This window comes from Gadus chalcogrammus, chromosome 9, assembly GCF_026213295.1.
Source record: "Gadus chalcogrammus isolate NIFS_2021 chromosome 9, NIFS_Gcha_1.0, whole genome shotgun sequence".
NCBI classification, from domain to species: domain Eukaryota; kingdom Metazoa; phylum Chordata; class Actinopteri; order Gadiformes; family Gadidae; genus Gadus; species Gadus chalcogrammus.
In genome coordinates, this window is record NC_079420.1 from 7,827,931 (window position 1) to 7,852,162 (window position 24,232).

The following is a 24,232-nucleotide window of genomic DNA, read 5'->3' on the forward strand; positions in this document are numbered from 1 at the left end:
TGTACTATGCAACAAAGTGAATTCGATTTATATTGTCGATTATTTTACACATGATTTACACTTCCTTCAATACTTAACTTAGACTTAAACACAATGTTTTTAAAAGTAGTATTACATTGGACCCAATAGATTTTGCCATATAAAATGCAAAAAGTTATTTCCTGTTTCAGATAATTCCATATCTTCAATCCAGTTCACAATCTCGTGGTGTAAACTGTGTGATATAGAGATGATGACTAGAGAGGCTCCTCCCAGTGTGTCAACACCCAGAAACAAGACATGTGTTTTGGTGTTTAGATTACCCTGAAATGAAATACTACACAATTCTCTCACATCTGAAAAAGGGGATAGTAATTTTCCTAGCAGAGTGCTTCTGATGCCTGTTTTGCATATTAGTTATACATTAATAAAAAGCATGGTTATATGTTGCTTTAATTTGTTACTGGCCCTTAAACTGGTTTTGGAGTATAAACACATTTGTAATATATTGAAAATAAAAGTCATACACCCAGTGTGGACATAGCTGTCAAGAGCACTGCAAAATAAACACAATAAATTCAAATCTTTTTGAGAGTCTACAAAATAAACAGTGGTTTTCTTTATTTCAAACTAAATACTGGAATTCCATATCAATCAACCATTTTTTATGTGTAGTACAATAAAGACCAAACACCAAGATGCTACATTATGAAACAAATCCACCTGATTTGTTGCACACAATACCCTACCGACTGGATTCACATCAGAACTGATTAATCAAAATAATAAAATGGAGCTTGATTAATCATAGATTTGACTCTTGTCAATTTGAAAAATAAAAAAAACGAGGGGCACAGATTAATATCCCAAAATGAAATAGGCAGGCCCATATGGGAGACCTTTCTCTTCTTTCAATCCTGAAGAGGAACCGACCCTCCGATCCCCTGTAATTTAAACATTACATTAGGGCCGGTCGATGATTGGAGACCATGGACGACATTTAACTCTGAGGCATAATTATGCCATGGAGGGACAGGGCGGGCAGGCCGGGACGTACGATGTCAGTCAGACGACCCGTGTGTGTCTAATTAAATAGCAGCCAAAAGAGAGTAATTGCTACCCTGCAGGAACATGGGGAGACTTCACCCATGTTCCTCCTGTCCTGGGTCGGCCCCGTGCGCTGGATCAAGTAGTAGGCACGGCTGCCTTGCTCGCAGGAGAAAACTCAACCGCAAACCCACAGCTACCCTGAGTTGAGGGAGTTAAACCCAGTCCGACTACTCCCTTTGAGCAAAGGACTGGCAGTTGAAACGACCTTTGTGTTCAACATGAAGTCAAAGTACAACTCTGGCTTGGTGCGCTGTCCTGTCCTGCTAAAACATGAACTTGCTGGGATGGGTGTGGAGAATGGGGCTATATTGGGAGGTAGTGTTTAACAAAAAAAAAGTAAAAGTAAAATCACTGGAGAACACTGTTAGGCGTAAAGCACATGTTTACAAGAAGCTTAATTAACACAGCATAATATTAAATTAATAAAGATATTCTGCGTTTCATTTCTCCAAATCTAATTTGTCTACTCACTACCATTACATAAACAGTAGATATTCACCACTTCTTCTGATAATAGTGTGGTTGTGTCGTTGGCTTTAAACTCCGCTAAATATCTGTATACAGTGAAGTACATGGCATGCCAAATATTGTAACATCTAAAACACAAATGCCAATCAAATCGGTTTAAATAACAGACTCCTGCTGACACAAAACTATCAATAAAACAATTTCCAAGTGTGAATATTCAGACTGTAAATATACAAATTCCCTGTTCTGCCTCAAGGGACACCAATGCGGTATTATACTGTATTGTACTTACATATTTACAGGAAATAAGACTGTTTCTTGAAATGGTTTTAAGGCAGGGCTTTAGATATGTGGTGAGTGAAAAAAACAATGCTACATGAAAGGATATGGGACTAGGATTCAGCATGCTCGGCTTGTGACATTAGCCAATATTGTTGTTATAAAACCAGATTAATCAAGGGCAGGCCTATAATCTTCTGACCAGTTTAATACATTTTTGGAAGCAGTTTCTTTTGATACAGCCAAATTAAAAGCAGCTCATCGATTAATAGTAGAACTTGTTAGATTAAGAACCTGCAAAATATGTTCAACATTTTTGTATCAGACCATTGGATCTGATGCTACTTTGGTGCTTAAATATCAACAAAGACCTTTGTCTGTTTGGACCTCATTTTTGTTTTACAGGAGCTATTACGTTGCATTTGAGACACATCTATTAGAATATGCACTGTCCATATCTGTGTATGGTTTGAAGCGTTGAAAGGGAAATGGGAGAACGGTTGTTTATGCTTTATCTTAGTGCCCATAATAATACTACTAATCTTTAACACGGTCAATGGAATACAAACATTACAGCACACAACAATTGGTCTTCGAAAAATGCTGCAGGAAGCCATGCTTTTGTAAAACCAGTTTCCAGCCAACAGCTCCCAGTAAACATGAGCTCTGGGACAGAACATGATTATTGTTGTCCCAACCCAAAGCCAGAGCGAAACCGCTCAACATTCTGTGTACAACATAAGCCATTGGACCCGCTATGCAATTACGCCACGTTCATAGCAAACTAAATGACCAGGACAAAGGAAACTTCGATATAAACATCTAGCAAACGCTTTACAACATCAAACCTAGGCCGGGGACCTGCACAGAGGAGCAGTGTGTTCGCATTGCTCTCATGGTCCATCAAGAGATCGTTCACCATGACCATGAGGTCAAACGCCTACTCCTGATTAGTGCCGTGCTGTGATTGGTGGCGATGTTGAATTGGGCGTTCAAAGTCCCCCCCGATGGCGTCGGACCAGAAATCATCCAAGCAACACTCGTCTGTGTGTGTGGGTAAGTATGTGCGTGTGCGTGCGTGTGTGTAGTTGGTTTTGGGAATGTGTGTCTAGGTGTGTGCTTGAGTACGTGTGTGTGCAGGTGGGTGCCTACCTGCGTGTGTGCGCACATGTTTTTGTGTGTAGATGTGTGCGTGCAAGCGTGTGCCTGTGTGTGTGCGTGTAGGTGTGATCAGGCATGTGTGTGTGTAGATGTGTGCGTGCATCTCTGCGTGTGTGTAAAAATCAGCGCTCAACTGTGTCCTCCACAAGCAAAGAGTAGGCGGCATCACATCTTCTTGTTCCTGCGTCCCAGGTGGTAGTAGTAGGCCAGTGTCACCACCAAGAACAGCAGCCGGCTTAGGAGCAGGAGCACCGCAGTGTTGGGCATGACCCCGAGCTCCGCCAGGGTAATGAACGTCACTAAAAACACACAAACACCGGGGTAAACTGCGATGCTCGAAAATGACCACCAGAGGGCGGTAGTAACACGTTCATTATGATCTGGGTGTTTGGCAACAGATGCTCAGAATAGAGCCCGCACAGCTGGACTAGTGGGGATGGAAATACACGGTGAACAGAGGGAGAAAAACACACTGTTGTCATCCCATGAATAAAAGTAGACCTAAGAATAAAAGTAGGCCTAAGAATAAAGTAGCCCTAAGGGGCCCAAAAAACAATGGAAAATATAGATTGGACAAGGTTTATTCACCTAGAAACTGAATAGCAAAGTAGCAGGCTTCGGTGAGCAGAGTCCACTGGATAATGACCTTCTCGGTTGTGTAGACCCCGTTCCACATGACGAGGGACAGACCTGGAGAGAAGGTCAAAGTTCAGACAGGAGAGGTGGGATGGGTTAGGGAGGATGATGGGGGCTAACTCAATACAATCACAAAAAGCATGTAGGAAGCTCAAACAGACAAGTGACAGTTGAGTTTAATAAGCAAATTGGCTCTTTTCTCTCATTCAGTCGCTGACTGGCTGCCTGGCTTTCATTAAACCTCTCTCCATCGTTCTCCTCCCTGCTCATTTCCCTCTTCTGTTGATTTTGTCACCCATCACGAGGCATCATGGCCCAGCGGGGGGGGGGCTGACAGGTGGGCGGGCCGAGGAGATTATATCCACTTCCTGCCGCATCCCACCTGCATGGAAGATGAGCCCCCCCCCCCCCCCCCAATTCCTACTTCCTTTCACTGTCTTGTACGGGTTCATCCGATGCACTTGCTAAATCACGGAGTTCGCTGACATTTACAATAACACTTTTAAAGGGGTTCGCCCTCCCACCCTCGAGGATCTCTGGAGGACTGGAGGGATCTTCGTGTGGAACATTAATTCGTTCGACGCGTTACGAAGTCACGTTTCACGAAAGCGGAACGCAGGGCAATCATTTTAACTTTCCCAAAAAAGGTCTAATTCGATAAATATAACGAGAAAATATTCCCCGTCGCTTGATTCACCGCACGCTTCATAACACCGGTGTGAAAGCATGCCTCGTTCTGATTCAAGTGCGTTGCATCACTCTGAGCGCTGGAGCACTTCCTCATCACCTTTTGATGTCCGTCACCTCCGCTCTCCCTCCCAAAGCACTCCTACACACCTGCATTTCTCAAACTCTCCAACACAACACAACCCTCCTCTGCTTCTTCTTCTGCATCTTCCACTTACACAGAGGCGTCGCAAGCGCTCCGCGTCTGACTGATGGGCAAGTGCTGCTCTTCCCCCGGCAGGGGATTTATTTCAACGCCATTATAGTAATCACACACACGCATCTCCCGCCTCCCGCCTCCGCCCGGGGTAGCAGAGTGGCGATAATTGCCGTGCAGTTATGAGCACCTATTGCCTGCGGCGGTCGATAAGCCGAGAAAATAACAACCCGAGGTACAAATGACCGCGCCTTGCCCAAATTGCGCTGGCTCCCGGCGACGCAACAGGGGCTGAAGAGGCCGTTGATTCTCAAGAGAAATGGGTTCAACACGGACTATATATGCGTGCGTAATAATAACAACGATAAAAAGGTGCCATTTTTTATTCTAGCACTTATTCTCTACAACTTTGGGAAAATGTCTGTCCCTGTTGGTCTGTCTGTCTTTCCGTTGGTCTGTCTGTCTTTCCGTTGGTCTGTCTCTGTGTCGACCACTCACTGAGAAGGGCCCCGCCGTAGAGCCGGATGGAGATGTTTGTCGTCGAGAGCTCCTCCTCGAAGACGACTTCGTAGAGCTGATTGGGGAACACCAAGGCCTGTGTATAGCAGGGGGAGGGGGGGAGGGAGAACACACAGTACAATGCGTCAATGCCTCGACAGGGACCATTCTGTCTCCCCTCAACTGTAGTTGTTTTTGCATCCAGAAATACAGTGGCATTTACAACGGGGACAACGTCCCGCTGTTGGGAGTCTGTTGGCCCCACAGCCCCCCCCCCCCCCCCCCGGGCCTACACCCCCTCTAATATACACTGAGAACATTGAGGCTCAAGGTGGTGCAGCAGACAAAGGCAGAGCTGTTTCACTGGACCAGATGTGCGCCCGAGATAGGTCAGAAGAAGCAGCAGCAGCACACTGCTGGAGCGTTGGGCCAGTGTCACTCTAATAGAGGCCCTGCCCCCGGCTCCACCCAGCGCCTGGAACGCAGTTGCCAGGGGAAGGATGGTCATGATTTCAGTGCAGTGAATGGGCCACTGTGTAGGGGTCGGGGGAGTGGTTTGCCTCGTTCCGTTTCCACTCAGAACATGCAGTTTAGATTGTTTGTTTAGATTATATAACCTCGACCGAATGGTGACGCCCAACTTGAATTTGTTAAGTGAAGGATTTCACCAATATTTAGATTCATTCTAAATGAGAAAAAGGCTTTTTAAGTTATGTTCAATTAAAAGATAAACAATTTTCACACTCTCAAAAATAGATTCTGGTTCTGCATGTCTAAAGGTCTCTTACAAATATTATTATCTCCATTATTTTCCAAGTGTGGCTCTATCTAGTAGTTACCCTCTTTCCCGTTGCTTGCGCTGTGTTTCTGCATGTTTGGGCTAGGTCTACCATTCCTGGCCAATAATGTACAAACATAGAAATGATTCATGTTGTAGGAGCAGCGGGGGCTATCAGAGTTATACAAACATTACAAACTCATCCATGTGAAACAACAACAAACCGACAGCTTGTCAGGGGTTAACTTTAAGATTTAAAGGGTGACCAGCAGTGGATATGTTCACACACATTAGCACACACACACACACACACACACACACACAAACATACCACCAGTGCCATGACAGAGAATGTCACTGCTGAGATGAGGATCCACAACCTAGAGGGAGAGAGACAGAGAGCAAGGAAGAGAGAATAGAGAGAGAGAAGAGAGAGGAAAAGATAACAAGAGTTAATACAGAGAAATAGATACAATAAGCTCTGAAGTTATATCTTCTTGAGATTATTTAAAGGATGTAGACTATACATTGCCAAGAGGGTGCAGCAGAGTCTGAAGACCCTTTGGTGTGCAATAAGAGTTGTTCTAAAAGGGTTCTGAGACGGAGTGAAACAGAACAGAGAGCAGATCTCACCTGATTCCGAAAGGCTCCCTCACTGTATACTTAATCTCATTGCCCAGCATCTGACTGATCTGTGAGGGCAAGAGACAAAGAGAGAGACACAGAGAGAGAGACAGAGAGAGAGAGACAGAGAGAGAGACAGAGGGAGAGGGGAAAGCAAATGATTCATATCAGGAAACATTTCACTCTCCGTCTTCACTTTGTTTGAATCTCATCCGTCCGCCCGGATGTATCAGAGCACACGAAATCCTATAATCCTGCGGAGTGTTTTCTGGCCAGAGCTAAATCCAACGTACATTAATATACTCTATCTAGGCCTCTTGAAGATGCTGAAAGGCAAAATGGTCAGACTCCGCTATTAATTAGCGACATTAAACCTGAGGACAAGAACATTCCATCCCAGAAGCAACGTCTTCTCCATCCCCGGTTCAGCCAGGGTCATGAATGAATGCAAAACAGATACAATATACAAGAGTTAATTTTCACAGTTTATACATCTCTGAAGATGATGCACGGAGGGCCGTTTTGCATCCGTCCCGTCACGCCCGTTTGCTTCGGGCTTCAGACTCACACGCGACTCTAGCCGCAGTGAACGATTGCCAATGATTGACCGGTAGATTGCTGCAGCCCATGCTCTGACACACAACCGGGTTATTTCCTTGTATTGAGAAATGCAAAAACACATCCTGTGTTTGAAAGAAAATACAAAAAATAATAACCTACAGCTGAGGATGGAACTTCTTTCCTCCTCAGATGAAAGCAGCAGCTGAGAACAACTCCTCAAACTCTTAAAAGCTGCCTGCCAAAAGCCCACACATAAATTGACAAGATTCATTAAGTCCCTATCTGACCATCAGCCCAGCCCATGATATATCGGCATTGGCCGCGCCCAAGTAATCATCAAGTTACCATAAGCCAATTAAAAGCCCGGGAAATCCTGCCACACGTCAATAGAATGGCGACAACTGAGACCGGGTCAATATACTTCATTATTGCCGTTTGAATCCAATTCAATTATCTACAAATCATTGAGTTAACGTATTGTCCCCATTGTTGTCAGCATATCTCCCTATCCATCCCCAGGGCCTAATTACTGGCTGACGGAGACTTTGAAACACCGCCAGGGGCCCAAAGCACATATTAAAAGCCCACAAATATAAGGCCACAGGAGCAGCTGTGTGGTCACATGACTTGCTGATACATGGCATTTTGACATTTACTTCTAAAGCAGACCATTTAATCCGAAGGGATTAAGAAACTAGGCTAAGAAACAACCATTGCAAGCATACAATCTAAATTGGAGTAATTGCCTGAGCAACTGGGGTGAGTGAATCAAAAAGAAAAGATTAATCGTCTTAATTTTTTTGTGAATCATAGCCAGAAAAACAAAGCCGGGTCCAAGTTCAACATCAGTTAATATAGAATCAGTGGATATATATAGATACCGATACTCGACTAGTCTGACAACAGATCAGTAGGTGCTGCAGTAACTAGTTAAACCTAATTGCTCTTTGGTTTGGAGAAGGGGAGAGGGTTACTGCCAGCTTTCACAGTTCTTTAGCTGGACCGGGAGTGATACAAAAAGCCCTGTATGTTGAGCCTGTGCATTGAATGCAACAAGATACCCGGTTAGAATCCCATGATGGAGAAGGCTTTTATTTTTGCTTTTGGTCGATGTCAGCTCTGATCTGTGGCTGGTTCCGTTGGATGGCAAAAGTTCTGTATTAGGATGGGGTCAAACTCAGTTTGTTCCTCTCTAGGGTGATAGTCGTTACAGGGACAGAACAGTCCCAGAGAAAGTACAAAGAGAATAATCTGGTTTTACGCGTAAACAGATGCCAACTCAAGGAACAATGTACAATTACGGTGCAATTGGCTGCAGCCAGAAGAGCATTCATTAATTTTCCAAGTATACTATGACATTCGTTTTTTGGGGATATTCTGGTCTAATTTCAATTCTGTAAAAATTCATTTTCTGGTTGGCAGATTTGCCATAGTTCAAAAGGTTGCTTCCTGAATGAGGTACAAATTAATAAAAAAAAGGAGGAAATGTGGAGGAATAATTTATTGAATTGACCGAAACCATGAAAAGAACCTGCTTTCCTATCGTTCTCTACCGAAGGGGAATACTAACTGATAATTATTCTGAATACTCCCATCACATGATATGGAGAAGGTAAGCCACGTAATTCATTGATGTTTAAGTGATAGATTCTAAATAAATGACAAAAGTACCAAATACTTTGGTAATTTAAGCCAGTCTACAGCGGACCAATTAAACACCAAAAATATCCCCAACATGGAATGGAAATTGTGATAGAATTGCGTCAGTTTCACCCACCCGCAGAGTCGTTTTTTTTTAATGGCATACATTTGCAAGGGCAATCATGAAATATAGGGCTGAGACACATGACCTTTTCCTTCACGATAATAATGTCTGATAGTCACCAAGGCTTGAGCTAAGCCTTGACAACCGACACCAAGAAGCCAGAGTCTTTGGTTGGGCAGGAGCAGGCTATATGCCATGAGATCCTCCATTATGCTACAGTAAGTATGGAGTGGCTGCAGTAATCCAACACTATTATCCTACAGGTAGCAGTGAACGGTTAAGAGTTAAGCTTACAGCAGCACATTTAAAAGGCATGGGGAATTGATTTACGGATACTATCGACTTGGTTTGCATGTGAACATGTATGTTGAACATGCATTTGCTTTCATTCATTTGCCTTTGGGGATTAGTGTAATCTTATCTCTGCAAAAAACAGATTTATACATTCTATTAACAAAGAATGCAACATTCATAAGAGCATTTATTTTGTGGTTTTATCTTGTCTGCTGGCCAAAATGTAGGAAAATATAAAACAGAAACACACAGAACGTGGGAGATTTATGTGAAAGTAGAATAAGGTATTTCAATATGGAGCAACCTCATCCAATGATTGAAAGATTACAATTCAAGGTTATTTCTTAACATTTAGGAAAATGTATAAACTTTTTTGCTTGAAATCCTACGCATGCATAGGAACCACGTTAGTTGAACTACTCTGTCAGGCTAAATAGATCCTTCCAGCCACGCTACTATCAGATGGCTGCCTCTGACGGGAACCCATAAATATTAATGACGGCCATGAGAAATGCACAACAGGAACCGGGCCTGAACCGAAGGCACAAGTCCGGCCCCGGGGGGCTGTAGAGCGAGGAGGGAAGAGGAAGAGGAAGAAAACACAAAGCCACGGTGCTTCGTCAGAGGAGTGAGCGCTGCAGTTCACACACCAGCACCGAAAGGAACGTTTTTCTGAATAAGGACCCGCTGAAACGCGTCCCGTTTCTACTCTGAATCATCGTTTTAAAATCTCCTCCCAGTCAGGGAGAACGGACTTCAAGAGTGCTGATTAGTCACAATCATGGGTTGTAACTTTGATGATTGATCATCGTTTTAGTCACGCATCAAGTAGGAATATCAGATATCTGCTGCTTAAAGCTTTTAATATGAAAACATTCGGTTGCACTTCTCCGTTTCACATCAACATCAAAGTGAATATAAATAACCACGTAAAAAACGTTTACTCGGCTGCTTATCAGACAAAGAGACTATTCATTTGGCTCTGGTAACTAGAGACGAGCTATTATCAGTGACACTCAGCAAAATCAATGATTAATGGATTACAAACGACACGTTAATTGCAGACCGTCTTAGACTTTAATCATGGATGTTGGATGGCTGGGGGCTACAATCTTAAATTAGACAGTGCCTCTTCTCTTGGAGAGACACAACAATCGTCATCATCATCCTCATCATCATCAACATTATGACACGCTACCAGGTAAAACCAGTCCCATGACCCACGCCGCGCGGACAGCAGGTTGCAAAGTGTCAGCGGTCACCACCGTGACAAACCAACAGCAGACCATAACTCTGTCCTACCCGCTGGACCCTCGCGGCGGAACACACGCGCGCGCGCGTGCTCCCAGGGCCCGGCGCGCGCGTGCTCCCAGGGCCCGGCGCGGTCGCTCTTATCAGCACGCAGAGAGAACCGCCGTCACAGGAAGACAGACGGGCAGAGGACTGCTGCAGCCCTTCCTGGCATTGTTTATAGAAGGGCCCCCGGGCGCCGCCCAGCCGCCCCCACCCCCCCAACCCCTGTCATGCGGTCGCACGCGTTTAAGGGATGTGTGGTGGAAATCTGGGTTTTTATAGTGAGGTGAGAGACTGTAGTGCCGGTAGTCCGCTATTACCGGTGTTGTCCTCTGTCCTTGTATCCCCTCGTAAGGACTGGTCTAGAACCGAATCGCTGGAACTAATAGATGGGGTTGCCCTTCATCGATACAGACACTCTTATTCCTACACGGTCTGAATTTGAACTGCGTCTTTGCATGAACCACAACTTGGTTAGTAAGAGCCCATGAATTGTTTATTGGCGTATGGAGGATATGGGCAGGCAACTATTCCTCTTCTATCCATCTCATCGCATGGTGACTGGGAAGAAACAAAACCATAGAGACTAAAGCCGGGAGGCCATGAAAGGGCTCCACTCTGCTCCAAGGCCTCTCTTGGTAAACATTGCGAAGAAGAAGACAAACTCATGACCGAGAGATGAAAAACAGGAGCCGGCATCTCATTACTCCCCCTATTCTCTCCTCTCAGCTTCCCCTTCCTCTACATCATGCATTATTCAGAAATGTGAGAGCAGCCCTCCAATCTCTTGTACACTTGTCCTCAAAATGACATCGGAGATGGGGAAAGAAAACCGCAAACAAAGAGGGATCTGTGGAAGTGTGCCATCATTGTGTTCCTTGCCGATGTGCAGGCTGTGGATCTGTGATGAAGGAGCATGCCCTCTCCCAATGGCTGTGTCCACATTAAATCAGAGGTGACGGGATATTAAAGAGGATTGGGATGTCCAGAAGGGGGCATGGCCAAGCGGAAGGTAACCTCACAACGGGGCCAATCACGTCACACACACACAAACACAATGAGTCAATATACCGGCTCGATGGTGGATTTTCCTTTAGGTATGAATTTAAGAAATGTAATGCATGCATGAATAACTTATGAAATCTGATGGATTTCTGTGTGCAAACATAAGTGTGCGATGAGGATATGAATGAGGAGGGACCTTGGAGCGGTGGACCTCGCCGTCGTCATCCTCTCCCCCCACTCCCAGGATCTTGCGGGTCTTCAGGCGACTAACCAGGTCTGTCTGGCTGTGCTTCTTCATCAGTGGAGGGTGCAGCTTGTTGCTCATTGTGCACAGATCTAGAGCAGAGCAAAGACAAATGGTAAATGGTGAATGGACTGCATTTATATAGCGCTCTTGAAACCAGTGGCCACTTAACGGGCTTTACTTTGACCCATTAATGCACACATTTACACACCGACGGCGGTTAACGATGCAGGGCGACAGCCAGCTCGTCGAGAGCAGTCAGGGTGAGGTGTCTCGCTCAGGGACACCTTGGCACTCAGCTAGGAGGTACCGGGGATCGAACCAGCAACCTTCCGGTTATCAGCCAACCCGCTCTACCTCCTGAGCCACATGCTGCACAGACTAGACAAATATCTAGTTTTATACAAGTCAGATTTGAGTCAAATCTATCATACAGACCTCCTTTAATAACCAAACTGAAACATTTAAACCAGAGTTTAATTAACCTGGCCCTATGAAGCTTTGAGGGGTGGCGGGTCCAATGAAGAAGTAGCACAAAGTTGGAGGTCTGAAAGAAACGTTCTGGGGACGTGAGGGGGAAACCAAAGAGGATGAATTGTGTGTGAAGGATACAGGTTTGGTAGGAACTGTGGGGTTCATCTGGTTTTCTGGAGGGAGAGAGGGAGAAGAGGAGAGAGAGAGGGGAGAGAGGGAGAGAGAGACAGGGAGACAGAGACAGAGGAGAGAGAGAGAGAGAGGAAGAGGGGGAGAGAGAGATCTACCCATCTCCTTTTAACTCTCCTGCAGGGCCTGACATGCGAAACATAATTATAGCAGAAGAGTCTGGATAATAGATGCCAGACAGATAAATAAAACATGTTTTCCCAGTCAAGCTGAGGGGAAGCGTCCTCCAGGTACCCCGAGGGCCAGAGGTAGCTGCAGAAAGTTCATAAATCACCACACACACACACACACACTAATTCGAGCTAGCTGCACTGAAGTTCCTCACTGTTCAAAATCCATCAGGTCCCACTCAATATGAGCGCACACAGAGAGACTGTGGTGTGAGACAGATTTCCATGCGGGTCATGGGGGTACCAACCTGTGTTCCAGTTTCTGGACTAAACAGGCCTCACTCTGAGGGTCATTAATCTGCCCAAGCTACGTTTCTCAAGATAGTCCACTGCTTGTTGTATTTCCTACAATAACTAGGCAGAACATTGGTCTCACATGGCTGTGATATCTGCATCATGAAGCCTGTAATCCAATCGCTTAAAGTATTCATGGGAGCGACTGTGGAGGACATAAGAAGTGATAAACAATGACATGACTATGGAAGTAGTCACGCTGAGAAGAGTCTCATGATATTGACAGCAAAGCCCTTAAACACGAGTAGACGTATATGAAGAATTTGTTTCAGAATGAAATGACGGCGGTCATGATTTCTGACACACAGACAGCACTTCAAATTGTGTTATCGTGCAAGATCTTTATTCGTCACACAGTCAAATGACAGCGGCAATTCGTACAGGGTTGTGCAAAAACAACAACAGCATTTAGACTTAAAAGAAGCAGCACTAATACAACTACATTTTCTTGTGTTATTGTTGAAAATAAGAAGCAACATAACTGCACATAAGTAATCTGTGCGCGTGCGTGTGCTTGCGTGTAACTTGATGGAGCTGTTGGTTTCAGTGTTCACAGTGCTGATAGCCTGGGGAAAGAAACCCTGCATCGGTCTCTGCGTGACTGAGGAGGCGCTTGCCAGACCGCAGCAGGAAACCTTCAAACGCTGGGGTAGGCTCAGGTTCTGCAGGGAGGGGCGGGCGGTTCAAAGAGCGAGTTCAGCCGAAACGCGCTGCTCTCTGCGGAGCCCTCCTGCCCTGAGCGGAGCTGTGGCTCTCTGTCTGAACGCGCTCTGCCGCTCCAGAGGACACGTGTTGAAGGAGCCTTAGGGAGACTCTGAACTTCTTCAGAAGCCTGAGGTGCTAACGAGGCTGCCTAGCCTTCCTCGCCCGAGTGTCTGTGTGTGTTGAATGCGTCAGATCCTTTATGTTGTGGACTCCCAGGCATTCAGAGCTGCTCCCCTTTCCACCGTACACAGTCCCATTGATCCACAGTGGTGTGTACGGTCTCTTTTGTTGTGCTCTCCTGAACTCCACAATCAGCTCCTTTGGTTGGGTGACATTTGTGAGGAGGATGTTTGTCTGGGGCCAGAGTGACAGCTCAGCCACTTCCTCCGGGAGGAAGGCACAGATGTAATCCTGTAATCAGCCTCCCAAAGCATTCAATGACGACCGAGCTGAGGGCCACCGGTGGGTAGTCATTCAGGCATGCTGAGGAGACGCACTCTCAGGCACAGGGATAACAGTGAGGCACGCTAAGGCAGGTGGGGAGGGAGGACTCAGCCGGGCACAGGGTGAGTAGTGTGGTGAACACCGGGTCGGGCTGATTAGCACAGGTCCTCGGTCCTTGCCCAGATACGCCATCTGGACCTGCAGCCTTCCTGCCGTTTCACACTCGTCGGAGCCCTCCTCGAGTCGCGCTCTGTCACAGAGAGTGGGCGCCCCCCCCCCCCAATGGTGGAACTCTCTCCAGCTGCTCTATAGCTCACCCACACTAATCACCTGTTGGTATACCGGGAGCAGAGTCCTTTAACAGACCCCCTTCCCTCTGTTAAACTAGTGCTTGACCAACGGTGCCATTTGACCAAGATAGAAACATAATATTGATCCGTAACAACAGCAGATCAATTAATTTGCTCTGCGACAAGGATTGTTAGTGAAAAAGTGTGAGCGTTTAATGCCGCAGATGCCTGTCTCTGTGGGCTGGTGAAGAACTGCTAGGTCTGACAGTGCCCTGGAACTATTGATCAGAGGCAATGAATAAAGCCCGGGTGGCTGATAGGAATAGGGAAATTGTTAAAAAAAGGACGACAGCATTGACTTCATTATAGGATTTGGTTCCCGGCTACGGAACAAACGAGAACATTTCGGCACAAAGTATTTCCCGCCATGTGCACTCAATACGTCCACCTGATGCATTCACTTAGATCAGATACCATTTCAGCACGGCCACGTTCCATTCATTGGTTTAATTGGACTTCCTAGGTTCTTTCTGTTGCATCAGCAACTGAAAGAACAAGCAAGCTCAAGAGCAGCAAAACAGAGAGCCTCTGGGTTTGAACAGAGAACCTCCTTAGGAGGTTAGCCTCCTACCCGTACGGCTCCTTTAATCCGCTCATCCACACCGAGGGGAGCTGATGGTAAGGGCGTCTGAAACATTCCTCCATGAATATGCCTTGCACGCACAGAGTCTATTTGAAGTTCAGCGGAGTTCCATGGAACATGTGTTGGGCCTTCTGTCGCCGAGTATGCCACATGCAGATCCCACGCGTCCAAACACCACAGAGAAGCCAGGCTCTGCATCCTCTGTAGCATCTCTACCGCAGAACGACAGCCGCAACCGTAGAAGGAAAGGACAGAAGGAGCAGGGCAGTAATCCGGGGGACACACACACACACACACACACACACACACACACACACACACACACACACACACACACACACACACACACACACACACACACACACACACACACACACACACACACACACACACACACACACACACACACACGAAAAAAATTGACATTGGGAGTTTCCTTGACTTCTTGAGTGCCATCACGTCATTGTGAAATGATTTCCGCTGTGGACCAGCACATTTTGATGCGACACTGGGTTGCAAACAGACCCACACCCAACAAAAAGAGGAAACATTGGTCCCCCACGAAAAGAAAGAATCATTTTAGCACACCGACTCTGAGGCCTGTTTTAATGCAACAATGTATTTGAAATGTAAATGTAGTAACGACTCAATACTAAATAAATAACCCCAGTCATTCCCAGAATAAAGAAAAGCTGAAAACATAATATTATGGGATGCAATGGTGGTGAAGGTAAGGAAAGAGGTGACGACACAAGTAAGACCGTCTATCTGCATCTTCAAAGCGGTAAAGATTCCTCCCAGATGCCAACGCATGCACATCCGTCTCCCCGCCAGATGGAGAGGTCCTGATGCAGTTGCCTAGCAACACAGCTAATGGGGAACGGGGGCTTAGTTGTGATTGTGATTTGTTACATAGTGTTGATGAGGTCTTTCCTCACATTCCCGGGCCGTCACTTTGCCATTCTGCATAATGCCAGCGTGAGATAAGAAATAAAAAAGGCTTCAATCTGTATTAAATCTGCTGGAGTGGAGGTGTGTGTTCGCAGGAACGGGCCAAGTGTGAAAACAACAATTATTTCAAGGTTCATGGTTTTATAACCATTGCCTTGTGACGCATCCAAGGAATTAGTGTTGAATTGAAAGTGTTGAATTCAGTGATGAAATGCAAGGCCGTCAAAAGGTGTATGGATATTTTTACCAGTAATGAGAGAGAGATACCAACAGAAGGAATAGGGGTAATTCAAAGGAAGTAGTATAATAAATTATTACATTTCAAAACAAAGGGGTTTGATGGTATTGAACAGCAAAACATTAGTAGTAATATCCAACTCCTAGAACGAACGAGAAACAGCAACAGGGGACAATAAACTGGTGATGTCAGGCAATTCCCAAAAAACACACCGCCATTAATTGTCAAAACAATCAATTGAAATAATTTTCTACAGAAGTCAGTCTAGGGGTTACAATGAAAAGTATTCGAGTATTTCCTCTCCTTACAAGACCCTTGTGGCCACCTACACAAGCAGGTGATGACTAAGGCATCAACAAGGGACACTACATGCATGAGGATTGTAAAACAGCTTCAATGGCTTTATGGAGAAATGTCTGCATGATTCACAGGACCGACGACATACATAGCCAGCTGCGGATGTAGTCAGTAGTCAAACCATGTGTTCCCTTTTTCTCTTTGACAAGATTAAGCATTGTCTTGGGCCGGATGTGAGGATTAATCTGCTTGTGGTCCCTCCAAAGAAAAAGGGAAATGTACCTTCTATGAGTTCAAGGGAACAGGGTTTAGTGAGAACTGAAATGTGCCCTCTATTAAGGCCAACTGTGTAGCTGTAGGGAAATGTATCTACGGAACCAGCCACGGGTTGTTAATTAAGCAAAGCCTCTGCAGAATGAATAATTATAAAGAGCAACCCACATACATACATACACAAACACATACACATAAAGATGAAAGATTGTAATTTAAATTATTGCCATGGGTGAAGCATAAAGCAGCTTCCTGAGAAACCTGTTACAGAAGACCTTTGCCAGTTTCTTCCAATTTCTTGTTTAATTTTCTTGATCAAATGGGAAAATCCAACAGGAGCAGATAGACCGATAAGTATCTCTGACAGTGTTGGGGGAAAAAACAAAAGCTGGGGGGCTGAGAGCAAGGATAGGGGTGAGTGGGTGAGCACAAGGACAGTGTTTTGCTCATAACAAAGCAGTCTCCATGGCCTAACCTGAGCAGCCAACGTTGGGTGGTTGGCCCGGTCAGAACAAAACAAACCACTGCTCGTTTGATTATATAATGCCTTCCTAGGAGACAAGTCACCTAAACGTGGGGTTCGTCTGGATCATATCTTTCAAAAGTTTATAAAGTGCGGCAACTTAAAAAGAATGCCCTGAAATTGTTGAAATTGTTCCTAGTATTGGAACATCTCCATACGCCTCCAGTCTGCGGGCTTAGTGTTCAGTGAAAACCGGAGAGCTGATCGGAAACACAACCTCGGACTCGAGTCCAATAAAAGAGTACTAAAATAAAACAGACTGAATATTCGGATGCTTGACAGTCCAGAGGAATTATTTCCAGCAGATGGTATAGTATCTGGGTTTTATTTACGCCTGGCCTTTTACTATATACAAACGCGTTGTTCTATACTTTTAGGTGGATTAAAAAAAACGGATCCCTCCCTGAGGCAAAGCAGACCACCTTGTCGTGGCCGGGGCTGCAGAGCACCACAGAAGAGGACAGACACAAGGCCGAAAGGGGGTCCGCTTGTCAACGCTACATTATGGTGTTTAGCTAAACACTGCTGAATCCACTTGCCCTGCAATAAACCACACAAAATTATTATATTTTGATTAGGGATTACCCCAGCCTCATCTTCTTGCGGCAGCAGAAGACCGAATCCGGCTGTTGTTAATCGACTCCTGTGTTAATGATGCACAGGACAGTGTTGGCCTGGTCTTTGCTCAGCAACGCCCGTTTAATAGCGAGCCTGACAGTTATTGCGAGGGCTTGTAGGCAAGCAAACAGATCCAATTAAGTGGATGGCTTCAGGACGTTAATAACTTCATCAGGCATGTCCTTTATTCATTTAGTTCATTAGTGTGGAGGAGTTAATCAGAAAAAAATGTGGCTGAGTAAAGGACGTCACGCACCACAGCCCCCAAAAGCCCCCGGGCACATCTGGGGGCGACTAAGAGGCACATCCGTGCACTCCTCACCTGTCGGCGAGCCAGAGAACATCCCGTGCCAATTCCCCCACAATCATCAACAATGGCTTCCCGAGCCGTCGCAGGAGCTTAGCTGGGTGGATGACGACGCCGCCGCCGACGGGGCCAGGGTTGATGACACGGCAGCCCAGCTGGTCGTTTTTACCACCACCCCCACCTCCACCATCCGGCCATCCCCGCTGAGCCCTCAGGGCGGGGGCGCGGGGTCTCTGCAGCCTCCTGCCTTCGAACACCTCTACCGACATGTCAGTCCAGCTCAAGATTAAGCCAATGTCGTACACCTCAATGTACAGGTCAATGTTGTTGTTGTTGTTGTTGTTGTTGTTGTTGTGTAGATATAATGGATTCTTTGTGACCGCCGGGGATGAAATATCGCTTAATTGCTTTGCCGTGTTGAAACTGCCCTTGCAGAGCGCAAATAGCAACCCACATAAGCAGAGAGGAGGATGTGTTAATTATGAGGGTTAATCTACTTAAAAACTGTGAGGTGATAGCACTGTAGCACGTTATTTACAAGTGTTGCCGTTCAGCAGAACTATTGGAATTGCTCCAACATTAGACACTTGGATTTGGATCATAGTAATTTCAAAAAGCAAACGTGAATGCCGTTTCAGATGGGGCGCCGCCACAGCCGGTGCCAAATGCATTATTAAATGTAGGCGACAACTACTTCCAGTGGATTTGGACTAGCCAAGAGTAGCGCTACGTAGCCAGCGCTGCCGCCGCAGCTGCGTCCGAGTTGGCCGCCTGTGATTGTTTGTGGTTTCCATCTTGTTTGAGCTACAGCTCCCCACGGCAGGTCTACTAAACAGCTAGCGTGGGACTGGCTGGGGCTGGGATGAGGTAAAACACAAGTGACACTTCCTGCACACACACAGCTGGGAGGTGATTCATCCTCACTACAAGACAGAGCCCCCCCCCCCGAGAGGTAAAGGCACACGCTGCCACACAACACAGGCCGACTGGGGAGAGGAGGTGAGAGAAGAAATCACCAGTCTAATCCTGCACGTCGGGGACTACTGGTAGAGGCGTGAAGACGCAGAACACGGCCTTCTCCTTCTGTGCCGTGAACAACAAAACCGAGACGGGTGCCATCGACAGGAAGGTAGAATCATGGCCGCACACGGGTGCGCGCACACACACACACACACACACACACACACACACACACACACACAAACGTGCAGCCATAATTACGTTATATATCTGGTATTATTTTAAGCTCATGAGCAATAACATAATAGCAGCCTCACAGCGAGAGTGGAAAAATAATAATACAGGCTTAGTGTGTGTGTGAAGTCAATCCGTCAAGGGCTGCAGACAGAAGACCTTATTGTTAGGCAAATTCTACCCAGGACACTGGAGGGCTGGGAGATTAGTGTATTCAATCAGGGAATGTATCTGTGCTACTACTGTATGATTGATTACCAGTGTTATTGTCCGTTGGGCTCGGCTAGCAAAGCGAACACCCCGTGGTGATTAGCTAGAGGTTCAGGCACCGGGAGAGGTCAGATGTTGGTTGCCATTGGTAACAGTCAGTGAAAGTCTCATGATTCATTGATTTAATGAGACTTTAATGATGCGGAACACAATGATTTTTTTTGTGAGGGTGGAAACTTTTTTTTTTAACATAGGGCCGTTTTCACAAGTGGGAGAAAACCAGGTGTAGCGCATAGCATGGGCCTGTTTGATTTAGGTATGGCACTGCAACAGTATAGACCCAAATAGTCAACTAAATATACATTTACCATACCGATGCTGCGATAGACTTATCCCTATCCTATTGACCACCTGTAAAAAGGGTCCATTAGATTCCAGTGTCTCAAATTTCTGGGGTAAAACAAGCAAACTGAGAAGATTCCTGTGCATGAGCAAATTCCTGGGCAAATGTAACCCTGATGCCATATAAGGATGTTCACGTGTTGTGTGCATTAACAGTTCAGCGACGGGGTGTTCAGAATAGGGGACTATTCTTCTTCATAATACTTTAAAAGAGCCCAACGTGAGGAATTATAATAGCCTGCTTGGTTTGACAATCACGAAGGACAAAATTAACTCATTTTGTAGAAATCTGAAACAATGAATAATTACTCTGAATTTCTAAAGCGTTAAGCAGCAAATGGTTGGTAATTGTACTTTGAAACAATATGAAGCAATTTGATTGGATTTGTGATGATTAATTCACAGATTAATCCTTTCAGCACTCAATAATAATAATAATAGCAAGGCATTGGTGCATAGCTGTCTATTTGCAGTAGAGCTGTACCATATGCCATTACTATTGCATCAAGATGAAAGGTTCCACTACTATTTTTAGACTAATGGGTAACCCAAGGCCGGACGTGTTGACAAGTCCATGGCCATAAAACCCTGGAAGCTCATTTCAGATAGAATCTGGTCCACGAGTGCGTGACCACACACACATTAGTGTGAAACCTAGAGATAACCTAGAAGAACAGGTGTCACGCTAAAAAAGGCGACTTTAATGGGAAATAGAAGTATGACAAATAACATTATGTTGGGCAACAGTCCTATAACCCCATGGCATGGCCTTAAAACAAACAGCATCGATAACAGAAAGGGTGCCTTTAAAAGCACTCAAAATGGATTCCTGCCTGCGAGCGTGTGGTGGGTTCAAAGCGAAGCAGAGATCTAAGCCTAATAAAGTAATAAGGATACGCTACTTCAATATGGGCCCATCTGTGGTACAACACACTTAACAGTTGTACATCGAGTACAGGATGTTTGGTTCCCATCATGAACACATATATACACACAGATGGACGAGCATGATTTGATCCATCAACTGAATATCAGTGAAGTACAACCAGTGCAATGAGCATTCGACTCTAAAGACAATAACTGATAAATGGATATAATTCCGTGATCGTTCCATTTGTTTCATTTGAGCATTATCAACCAAAACAATACCACTTTACCCAAACTAGGGTATACACGGCCTTTATAGTTTCACTGTACTAGGTCCAATTATTATCAGGTTGTGGAAAACAACACCACAAGTGTTATCTTAGCTGAGTACCCTCTTCAGTTTAATGGAGGCTCATTTACAACTACCATTATTTGTTCAGTCTCCTCTTCAGCTTAAATGGTTTCGAAATTCTCGAATGACTCGAATGACTGGCCAAGAAAAACCTGCTTCGGCTTCACTCCCTTGACACCAACTGACGACAGAGAGCGGAGCATCTCGACCCCCCTGGGAGCAACACAAGCCGCCTGTTGGCTGTCGATTCTAGGGTCTGCAGTACGTGCTAACCTGGACAACATCCATCTCCTTACAAACCCTTCACCGAGCCGCCATCTTCTCAATTAGGTCAGACTCCCGCTGCTACGGCTTGGCCGCGCGCTGCTTCGTAATCCCGTACGAAGCGATTTGAGTCTAGGCGGGCAGTTGAAGGAGAAAATTCTTGCCAGTTCAGGCATTCAACCGTAGTGGTGTCAGCAGGCAAGTTTATCATAATAGGATTGACGGGAGAGTTCGACCGCTCGATGAAAACCGACCGCTCACTGTAAATATAAACCGACCGGTGACATTCTACTGCGAAACGCTGTCGAAGATGCAGAGGATTCAGAAAACAAGTTGTTTGCTAATGAACCCGGTTTACTAAACTGACGCCTGGTTGCTAGGCGACCAAGTTGGACGACATAGGGCCATCGATCGAGGGCACACTTGGCATGATTGCAAAGATTTAATTTCCTCGCTAAATGCCAAAAACCCTGGCTGAGAATATGATACGAGTCCCCTGGCTTGGCGTGCCGGACGCATCGCATTAGCGGCTTTAGTCTCACTCATGTCAACGCTAGTTAAAGATTCACATTTCCCTTTTAAGACAGAACTGAGGGTTTTCTTTACAGTGGTACACATGTTAAGTTATTAGTAATAACTTAACATGTGTAACACTAAAGAAAACCCAAAATAGTAATAACTTATTACTATATGCGGTATATATATACATAGATCTCTTATTGCTCAGAGAAAACATATCTGACACGGTTAACATTTGTTCAGGCGCATTAATTAGGCATACAGATTGACGGATTACTCTCCTACCTCCTTACTAATACCAGCCATACTCTTAAACTTTTTTTGGAAAGCGCAAATTAGTTTCATGTGTACATTAATTATGATAAAGTCCCTATAATCATAAAAATGAAAAAGATGGATATTTCATTCGGATGCACCTTGATGTAAGGACATATCCCTCTCAATTCTAAGGCAATGTAATGAGACACTTTGGCAATGAAACAATCACACCTTGAGCCTGGGCATCCTTGGTCATGGAGTGTTTGTCTTATTATAAGCCTGGCCATGTTGGGAGGCAGTGGAATACTTTTCCTCCCTGAGCTCCTCTCTTGTCTTGTAGTTTCTAGGTTAAGGAGGACCTGGAGGACGAGCCCACAAATACAATTTCCGCACACCGATGTGTTTTGTTGTTCTCAATGAAATGAGGTTAGATAGATTCAAAGACCATACCGATATTGCAATGCCATCTCTGTATTCGGCATGGATGCAAGATCCCCATTAACACAAAGCATGCAGCGCTGTTGTGGCTCAATTTGCAACCAGAGTTTCCCAAATGACCAATTAAGATGTTGAAGTCAAGCTATAAGCTGTTCAACATCAAATAGTTAAAGTGGTTGAGTGGTCTTTATGTGTAGTTGGAGGTGCCACAACACGTGTTTTCATATCTAATTCAGATTGCAATCTCTGCCCTGTTCAATCCCTGTTGGATGATGGAGGTAAAAAAAACATCATCCCACATTCCTGGTTTGCAGAACTATATTGCACACCACCAACAAACGTCAACACCTGCGCAAATGGTTCTGCTCACATATTATCGGGATCTCCACACACCCCTCCCCGCCCCCCTCCGCAAATAATCAAAGGTCAGAGGAAAAAATCAATAGCAGAGGAATCTGTTATTTGCTTTGTCTGATCAACGGAGGCGATGTCCTCATCACGGTGTGCAGGTATCCCACACAACAAGACCAAACAAGGAAGTATTGGGATATGAACTGCGACATGCCTAGTTCGAACCCGCCTGAACTATTCCCTTTTCCCTCCTTATGAGATTGCATTTTTAAAGCCCCTCTACTGTGGCTCAGAAGAAAATACAAAAAAGGTGAAAAACGTGACGCATGTTGAGGTGGGTGGGCAGAAAAGACGGCTTCCCATACTGATGACTTCATTATAAATACTGGCTCACACTCCTGAATATCGAGTGAGTGTATGTGCAAGTTCAATGAAAGGAAATACAATTGCATTGCTAGCTCCACCTGCATTCACTGCCTAGGCAACCTTAACAATTTCAGTCAGACAAAGCATCAAAGAAGACTGCATTCTTGTTCTGCTACGGAAGAAATCAATAGTGCCTCATTCCTAATTAGACCTGTTTGTATTCCCTGAATGCCTGACAGCCATCTTAAAAAAGCTGCCACATACAACCAAAACACAACCTCTTAGCAATACATTATCATTTATTTTCCATTGCCACCCAGATTGTCAACACTTAAATCCTGATCATTGTATGCAAATTGACCGAGATTGAGCATCTGGTTAAGTGCTTCACAATGCTGATATGAGGGGCTTGCAGGCTTTGTTTACACTCAAATATCTTGCTAATCAGGTTATTTTCTTTTCACTCAATGAGTGGAGGAGGTCTGAGGGCTCAGTAGTGTTTACATGGAAACAACCAGGTGGGAAAGAGCCTAAGAGAAAGCAGCCACTGCATGGCTTTACAGGGATAAGCAGGAGGAGCTAGGCTTTCCTTTGTTACCTTGGCATGGACATGTTTAAGGTGATATTATGGGAATTAGGATGTTGCTGATTAGACTAAAAGCTTTTGACACAGTGAAACCCTATCTCATCTAAGTGCAGTGGAACCCTGACCATCAAAGTGCAGTAGAACCCTGACCCATCAGAGTGCAGTGGAACCCTGACCCATCGGAGTGCAGTGGAACCCGGACCCATCAGAGTGCAGTGGAACCCTGACCCATCAGAGTGCAGTGGAACCCTGACCCATCGGAGTGCAGTGGAACTGAATGTCCAGACAGACATTCAGAAATACATTCCTTTGAAGACTTTACCATAACACGCGGTACGCGCAATCATTTCCGAACGCTACCGAAGCAAACTGCGGACACATTAGCGGCCCCGCAGAGCAGCCTACCCCCCAGAACAGCGGGAGCCCAACGC

At 45.3% G+C, this 24,232-nt stretch overlaps 1 protein-coding gene across 2 annotated transcripts in view; it reads right to left on the bottom strand.

Moving 5' to 3' along the window:
• Positions 1-70: 70 nt before the first annotated feature.
• Positions 71-24,232, bottom strand: part of LOC130388571 (tumor protein p53-inducible protein 11-like) — a 28,596-nt gene continuing 4,434 nt past the window's right edge. Inside the window, exons 3-8 of one of the 2 annotated variants that reach the window (XM_056597929.1) lie at positions 11,531-11,670; positions 6,426-6,484; positions 6,124-6,172; positions 5,015-5,111; positions 3,586-3,687; positions 71-3,296 (exon numbers count right to left, since the gene is read on the bottom strand). In XM_056597929.1, coding sequence (XP_056453904.1) covers positions 3,163-3,296; positions 3,586-3,687; positions 5,015-5,111; positions 6,124-6,172; positions 6,426-6,484; positions 11,531-11,659 — 570 coding nt within the window. In that variant the 5' untranslated portion in view covers positions 11,660-11,670 and the 3' untranslated portion in view covers positions 71-3,162. The remainder of the gene's footprint in view (positions 3,297-3,585; positions 3,688-5,014; positions 5,112-6,123; positions 6,173-6,425; positions 6,485-11,530; positions 11,671-24,232) is intronic. The other variant, XM_056597930.1, reaches the window with a different exon arrangement.